Source organism: Monopterus albus, unplaced genomic scaffold, assembly GCF_001952655.1.
Source record: "Monopterus albus unplaced genomic scaffold, M_albus_1.0 scaffold23.1, whole genome shotgun sequence".
Lineage (NCBI taxonomy): Eukaryota > Metazoa > Chordata > Actinopteri > Synbranchiformes > Synbranchidae > Monopterus > Monopterus albus.
This window is the reverse complement of record NW_018127903.1, coordinates 1790049-1797743: the sequence shown is the minus strand read 5'-3', so window position 1 is coordinate 1797743 and position 7695 is coordinate 1790049. Positions and strand designations below refer to the sequence as shown.

General features: G+C 39.6%; 2 protein-coding genes across 4 annotated transcripts in view; one reads left to right on the top strand and one right to left on the bottom strand.

The window, feature by feature from the left end:
* Positions 1-4604, bottom strand: part of wdr54 (WD repeat domain 54) — a 5372-nt gene extending 768 nt beyond the window's left edge. For 2 of the 3 annotated variants that reach the window (XM_020594568.1, XM_020594569.1), the window contains exons 1-9: positions 4169-4500; positions 3323-3385; positions 3059-3125; positions 2471-2527; positions 2250-2377; positions 1955-2055; positions 1556-1718; positions 1364-1438; positions 1060-1214 (exon numbers count right to left, since the gene is read on the bottom strand). In XM_020594568.1, the coding sequence (XP_020450224.1) occupies positions 1083-1214; positions 1364-1438; positions 1556-1718; positions 1955-2055; positions 2250-2377; positions 2471-2527; positions 3059-3125; positions 3323-3385; positions 4169-4483 (1101 nt within the window). In that variant the 5' untranslated portion in view covers positions 4484-4500 and the 3' untranslated portion in view covers positions 1060-1082. Of the gene's footprint in view, positions 1-1059; positions 1215-1363; positions 1439-1555; positions 1719-1954; positions 2056-2249; positions 2378-2470; positions 2528-3058; positions 3126-3322; positions 3386-4168; positions 4501-4527 lie in introns of those variants that run through there. The other variant, XM_020594570.1, reaches the window with a different exon arrangement.
* Positions 4605-4793: 189 nt separating this feature from the next.
* c20h2orf81 (chromosome 20 C2orf81 homolog) lies at positions 4794-6982 on the top strand. The gene is made up of 4 exons (XM_020594567.1): positions 4794-4882; positions 5360-5612; positions 5772-5978; positions 6075-6982. The coding sequence occupies exons 2-4, from the start codon at positions 5373-5375 to the stop codon at positions 6822-6824; spliced, it is 1197 nt and encodes a 398-aa protein (XP_020450223.1). The 5' UTR covers positions 4794-4882; positions 5360-5372; the 3' UTR covers positions 6825-6982.
* The last annotated feature ends 713 nt before the right edge of the window (positions 6983-7695 follow it).

The following is a 7695-nucleotide window of genomic DNA, read 5'->3' as shown; positions in this document are numbered from 1 at the left end:
TTGTTTATATTTCCTTTACAATCCGCCTTATCAAAATGAAAGATTACATTTCCAAGATGAGAAAATTCGCAAATCTGGACTTTCAATCAAAACATTTTTGACAGTCTGGACATTTTTGTCCAGAAGGATCTTCTTTATTGAAAACATTTGTTTTAATATTGGATTCGAACGGTAAAAGGGTTTGTAATACATACCAGCTGACAAATGGATTTCGTGTACAAGTAAAGGTAAGACCATAAACTTTTATTATTTCTAGTTAGAAATAAGCTCAATTGGAATAAATTTTAACCTCAAATTAAATATGGGTCACGTTTGTGTGAAGAAGGCTGATATGAGATATAAAACATAACGCATTGTCTGTTAACAGACAATTTGTTAACGGTTCATTTGTATTTGTAAATCTGACAGTGCCTCACCAGCTGTCAACCTCACCGCACGTCACTGAGGAACACCTACCCTTTCTTAATCTCTACATAGACACTTACGCCTTCCTTTGTTTCCAACTAACTGCTAGATTTCAGACATTGCTTTCCAATAAAACTGCTCTGCCTGTGTGTGTCTGTATATTGCCCTGCCTTTGAAGTTGTCTTCCTCTTCCTGACTTTTAGATCTAGTCTCTTGTTTATTACCCTTGGTGTCCCAGTGACCCCAAATTCCCTGGCCTCTTCAGCCAGGTGGTGATAATAAATTAACTGTGGACCCTCTTTGCTAAAGCTGTAAATCTAATGAGAGTCAGTGTTTTAGTGAACCAGTCCCCTTGATGTTAAACAGTGCTCCAGTTGGCTAACACAGTAAATACTGACCAGTGATTCAGTGAACACATAGAATGATATACTCAACTAACTATGTATATTCATTTCTATCTAAAAATGAAAATCACCCTAACACCCCTTTACTTTAATAGAATGTCTTTCTAGCCTTTGTTGACACACATGTATGAAATGATGCTTATCCCAAAAAACATAATGCTGTATGCATCACTTGTTACTCTGTTCTCTCTGTGGGTGGTATTATTTAAAAAAAAAACAGTTCAATGTACCAAATTCACATTCTTCTTACCTAGCCTTAATAAAGGCAACAGTTTACAATTGTGTGTAGCGGATAATCTCACTCAGGTCATAGCCTGTTACTGCAAAGGCATAACCATCGCCATCGCAGAACTTGGCGCCACAGATTTGTGTGTCTGTCACACACTCATTGTGCAAATGGGCAACCTATGAGGGAATGAGAAAAACACACAGCCAGGGTTTCATTGACAGTAAAAGGAAAAACCACCTGATATAACTTACAGTGGAGGATAGATAAATTGTTCCTTGATTGTAGACTTAAAAAAAAAGATTTGTTCTGTTTTAAGAGCAGTTACCTCCACACTGTTGGTCTCTGGGGTCACAGTCAGGTGCCACACTCGAACAAGGGAGTCCTCAGCAGCAGATAGAAGCTAAAGCACACAAGGATTCTTTGAAAAGAAAGCCTATGAATCTAGTGTATTTCACTGTTAGCTATGTTTGACACTTCATAATAAATGCCACCACAGTAAACTGTCAGTACAACTCACCAGCCCAGAAAAAGGAGCAATGTCTAGTGAGTATATCCAGCGAGCGTGGGCGTTGACCTCAGCATGCAGAATTCCTGTCACTGCCTCAAAGAGATGGATCTGGCCTGTGCCATAACCTGCCACCACGATACCTTTCCACAGCTTGACAGATGAGCAGCTCATACTGAGCATAGTGAGAGAATAAAGGGAAATAATAATGGGCATTTGATTAGACTGAGGAAAGGAAATGAGGAAGAAACAAAGAACAGTGAAAAGGAACAAAAATTAGAGTAGATAACTACAATAATGTATGAAGAGGAGTTGGACCACAGGTTACTCTGTCACTGTTGCCTGTCATTGCAACACTTTGCTTTAGCTCAGTTTTATAGAAACAATGACTAAACGCAATCAGATTCTCACTCAAAGCCAGGGATCTTATTGAGCAGCTGAAATTCCTTGCCAGACTTCCATACACACAGATTGCCTCCATCATCTGCACTGACCAGATCAGCTATGCACTCCTGACAGGGGGGACACAGCAACAACATGGAAGGAATTAGGTAATTCATACAAGAGTTGTAGTTCCTATGAGTATTATATAAAGCAGCAATTTATTTATGGAGTATGTCTTTCATGGAGAAGTTAGAGCTATCCTATATCAACAAAAGTTCATACAAAGAGACAATGCACATACTGAGCAAGCACCCACACGTACCTGGCTGCCAGAGCACTCCGAGGCTATGTCAGTGATAGGCTCCTTGTGCTCCTCCAGGACCTCCGACAGGGTTATATTACTACCTTTACTGGGAACATCAAATACTAGAATTGCCCCAGAGGATACACCTAGAGAGAGGACAAAGCTCAGTAGACTGTAAATGTTCACTCTGTATTTTGTATATACATAACTAAGGTGAACATATTTCACTCAGTACTCACCCACACATATATAATTATCCCACACGGCTGATATTCCTCGAGCAAACACAGCCTGAGCTGGGACATAAATAAGTTTTGTGAGTACGCTAGATTTGGTATAAAACTCCGGATTAATAATTTTCTCTTAAAAAACAAATGTGTGGTTGCACAAATATGCATATATGAACAGGGTTTTAAATGTGCAAGCAAACAAAGCTGCACTATCCAAGTAAACATGACATAGTGGAAAAACATTGTTCACATGTACACCGTTATCACTAGCATTTGTGACTGTGAAGATACTGTATATAGTAATAATGTGGGTGTAAATGCCTGAAAATTGTTTTTGATTACACATGTAGTAATCAGGTCCACCCACCGGTGTTTGTAATTACGCTTGTGTTATGAAGATGGATCACCTGTGCTGCGCTGACACATTTCCAGGAACAACACTTGTCATATTTTACTGTATCATATCAAACTGTGTTACAGCTTACTGTATAGCATCATATAATAAAGTCAGTCATTTCAAAGTTTTCATGCAACTAATTGAGACAAGTAACTCTTGGAGTGCCTACATGTGTAGCAAGTCCACGGTTGTAAGTTTACCTGTAGGTGCATCTGAAGTATCCAGTGCATGCCAGTACACCATTATGGACCCATCAGATTCATAAATCTAATGCAATGGATTTGCATGAATGTAAGTAAAAGGGCCCAAGAACATATACTTGAATACATTTGTTTAGGTTCACATTTTAAAAATACTCAATGGCACAGGCTAGACTACAGCATAATCATAAGAGACAACCACAGCCACCAAAAATGGTGATTGCCACTGACCACAGACTAGAGCAAACACATGCACATACTCACCTGGATGCCCTTCTGGGAGGTCACCACCAGCAAATCACGAGAGGGCAGAACACAAAATGCAACCTGTTAAAAGAAAAAAACTGTATTTATTTATTTATTATGATACTGTGAAATACAGTGTGCCAGCAATATAGACAAAATTTGTTAACAGTAAAACTAATCATTTCATATTTGTCAGCAACCAAATAAACAATGTTGTTTTTTACATAAACTAACTGGTTGGGAGATGGGAACTGTGCTTTACTCTAGCACATTGGAGTGAAAATTAAACAGCGAACATGAGTATGACAATTTTATAACTCTGCAGCAGGGCAGTGATTGAGGCAGTCAGTGTGTTTTATAGTCAGTCCTGCATTTTTGCTCTGTGCAGGTAAGAAATGGCTGACAGTGAGATATGCCTATACATATACTAGAATAGATGGGGTGTGTTTAATTGTTCACTCCCAAGAAGGTAGTATGTGTATTGGTTTAGCATCAAAAAAGAAAGATTCTAAGTGTCTGCAGATACCCATGACTCACAAGCTGATAAATGATTCTAAATCAAACAAACTTCACTGTATGACAGGTTTATCTAAATTTATGACAGCATACTTTCTCTCGTCTAAACCTGAGAGACTGTAAAAGTAGGGCCACAGTTCATCTGGCTGAAAATTTGCACATACAATAAAAACAATAATGAATACTAAAAAATAAATGCAAAGAATATAAAAGGGAACGTTTTGCTTTTATCTTACTGGACATCCAGTGCAAGTTCCTCGAGGACTAGAATAATATTCTGCTCTCATACTGAAAAATAACAAGTGGAAGACCATAAAAACAAATGCAGACATTGCATAGTGGCCTGACCTGCATGATGAGAGATGTGCTTGTGGCGACATTGGGCTCCTTGGACTGCAGCTGACGGTGGGAGTAGTTGAGACCGTCCCAGGACGCGCTGACCATGTTGACCACGTTAGCATGGACCACAGTGAAATAGGTGAGGCGCCGCGGGGCGATGCGCAACACACTCAGGTTGTTGTACAGTGCCGAGGCGCTGTTTTTGATCTGAATGCTCTTTTCTTTGTGATACATCTTGCAGAGTTCTCTTTCAAACACCGCAGTCTGCTGAAATGGAAGTGGATGATCTGCTGTCAATCTAAGAGAAGAAAATATCATCACCATTAGAACATGGTTAGGTTAAGTTAGCAGTTTCTATAAACACTTACCTCTATTTGGCAGTAAATTGCGATGCTAAATCATAGCGCTAGCTACTAGACATTAGCAACAAGATAGGTGTGTTAAAGAAATCCTAACTGCAATAAAGCTGCTTAAGTAAAAGAGGACACACTGGTTTTGTAGATGAAATTGCCTAAGATTAGACAGTTGGCTCTGCCAGTCAATCAAAATTAACACGAACGAAGCACCTTCCTAGCTAATGTTAGCAATAAGATTAGCGTTACCTCCGCGTCCTCCGCAGCCATAGAGACAACGCCACCTCTACGTATTACGTCATCCTTGAGGGCTCGGTTGCTGAGCACCCGCAGTCCACACGAAAGTAGAGGACTCAAAATAAGCTATAAGGTAAGGTTTCAAACATTGCTCGTAAAACGTAACCACTAACCTATAAACTGGTGTTGCGGTCGAATGTTTATGTGGAGCCATTTTAACTACGCCAAATTACGCAAGTTACCATTGTTTTCAAAACTGCTTTCAAAACACTGCGCGGAACTTAAAAGTGTAACTCCACAATATTTTTTGCGCTGTATGCACACATTGTTTGTTTGCCTCGGACGATTGTTTTTCAAACGAAACACACATTGGTTATGATAGTTTTATATGAAAGTTCCCATGAAATAAAAACTGTCAAGTTTGATCATATCCATCAGTGTGTGATAATGTTTACTGTAGCTATAACATTTTATAGTATATGCCAACTAGTATGGACTGATATTGTGCTATGTTTGTTTATTTATTTATCCAGTAAATATATCAAACCTTTCTGGCTTGTAATTCTGTCAGATTTTTTTTTTTTGATTTGTGTTTGAAATTACACACCAGCCTCTGAGCAGAGATGGCCCATTCTGCAGCCAAGTCTCAGGCTGACAAGCATAAAGTTATGTTGCCTGCCCAAGTGACTACACCTCCAGTGCAGGAGCTGGAAGTGGAAGATATTATCCCTGGTCGCTTAACTCGGACACAGTGGAGGGACATGTTAATGCAGGAGGATGCAGAAGACACAGTGGGGGAGATCATGGATGAACTTTTGCGCAAGGTCATGGAAGGCTGTTTCAAGGTGTACCTTGAAAGACAGGTAAAATAGAAAGGCATATATGCATTTTATGTTGATTTTACTTCAATGTGAACATCTTACTATTGCCACTCCAGAAAGATTTTTCTTTACCTTCCTTTCATCCACAAATCACGTACATACAGTATAACATCCATGCTGTTGCCTGTCTTTGCCCTTAAGCTAGCACCTTTCTCTGTATGCTGGGCTAAGAGCTACCTCACACGGATTCTAGAGCAGCAAATCCTATGCCTAGATGAAGGAGAAGAACCAGAGGAAGCATCTAAAACAGAAGACTCAGAGCCTTTGCCATCAACCTTAGATTCCTGGGCTGAAGGATGTGTGCCTGTTGTGAATGCTACCCCTCAATCCCCCCACACCACACAACAGGTATTCTTAATGTCTTATCTGAAAGTCTTCAAATTTCAACTTAGAAGTTTTCTGTCTATATCTAAAAGTATGTCTATATTTCCATCTCTCTAACAGAAGCCTGACCCGGTACAAACAGAACCAGCAGTCAACCAGCAATGTGATGGTACAGCCCAAACAAGCACCTCTCTAAAGCAATCTCAAAAGGAAACAAGTCCCATGAGGCCTGTCCCTGACAAGTACTATAAAGTTACTCCTCAGCCCCCAACAAAAATTGTTGGAAAGAAGAAGCAGCAGGTTAATTTACCTCCGAAGCCTGTTCTGGGCAAACTCCTGCCATCACTGTCCTGTTCAGCAAAACCAAAGGATGTGGCAATAGAGGGTAAAAATAGGGCATATTCCATTTATAACCATATGCCTGAGCCATTTTATCAGGCCAAGGCCTACAAACCCATACCAAGGCTTGACCCTTCCAGTCTGCCTCGACACATTGTCTTTCCTCAGTATGAGATTGTGGATAACAGCAGCACAATACCCAAGAAAACAAGTGGACTATCCAAACTGAAACCAAAATATAACCAGCAGCAAACTGAGTGGACAGTAACATCACCGAAGCCACTAACCAGCTCAAAGGATCAACCAGCAATGTTTCAGAAAATAAATGAGGCAGATGTTTTTCTGAGGAAATCTCCGTCTAGACGTAGAAAGGAAGGGATTGTCTCTTCTGGGTTTGTGAGGCTGGACACAACGGTTTTGGCAAAGGGTGTTTCTGTCCTGGATCCCCAGGCTGTTGAAATGAACCCTCTCAAATTTAACCCTCCTGACCAAGCTACTAAGCTGAGGCCGATAAAAAGTGTTTTCAGTTGACCAGATTACCACAGGTCCACCACCTCAGGTCACTCCATTATTTCAGTCTAAGAACTGTAGCAGCTGACTATAAAATTCAGTGATAATGCATTTCTGTAGCTGTATAAAGAACACGAGCTATATGTTAATGAAATAAAAAGATTTTTCTAATACCAGAACACGTCATATAGCGTCCAGTGTGGGATAAGTTATGAAAGCTGATTATATGTTTTGAAAAAATTTCAAGCCATTTTTTCCTTTGTGAGATAGTCTGCCTTCACAGTATAGTAGTGAAATGCACATAAGAAATAGGACCTGATAAAACAGTGAATGCCTCTATATTTGTCCTCCCCAACCACATACATGTGAAGGTCAGAATATTAAGAACACCTCTAAATATAATGTAGTCCAGTACACCGCCTTTAACTATGATCAATAAACTTAACTGAGTTTCATAAACACAGTTGTTGAGGCAGAAGTGTTGCAGTGAATTGCATACAATAACTAATAAACGTAGCTGGTGTGTGTAATTGCATCTATATATAAAAATGGTGTCCTTAGTGCCTACCACAAAATAGTGAAAGGCTAGAGACAGGTGAAATGAGGAAATTGCAATATGGTTAGATTATTTTTTACATCTTTGTCCAGTTTCAATGTCCATCTGTTTCCTATGATCACTCTTGAACTGTCACCTGAAAATCAAACCAATTGCTCATGCATCAATTGCATATGATGTTTGTGTGTAAGTGTATGTATATTTATCAACTTTCTGCCTTCCACTGAATCATTTTGGAAGATGTAGTTTGTAGTGCTATTTAACTGAGAGGGGCTTTTATTTTGTCCATCCCATTTATGAGGGTAGGCCAAATAATAGAAACATCTCACAATGCAA

Excerpts from the sequence above, each read along its gene's own strand:
- c20h2orf81 (XM_020594567.1), top strand. The coding sequence starts at position 5,373 with ATGGCCCATTCTGCAGCCAAGTCTCAGGCTGACAAGCATAAAGTTATG. Across the intron at positions 5,613-5,771 it reads AGGTGTACCTTGAAAGACAG|CTAGCACCTTTCTCTGTATG; the intron begins GTAAAATAGAAA and ends TTTGCCCTTAAG. Across the intron at positions 5,979-6,074 it reads CCCCCCACACCACACAACAG|AAGCCTGACCCGGTACAAAC; the intron begins GTATTCTTAATG and ends TCTCTCTAACAG.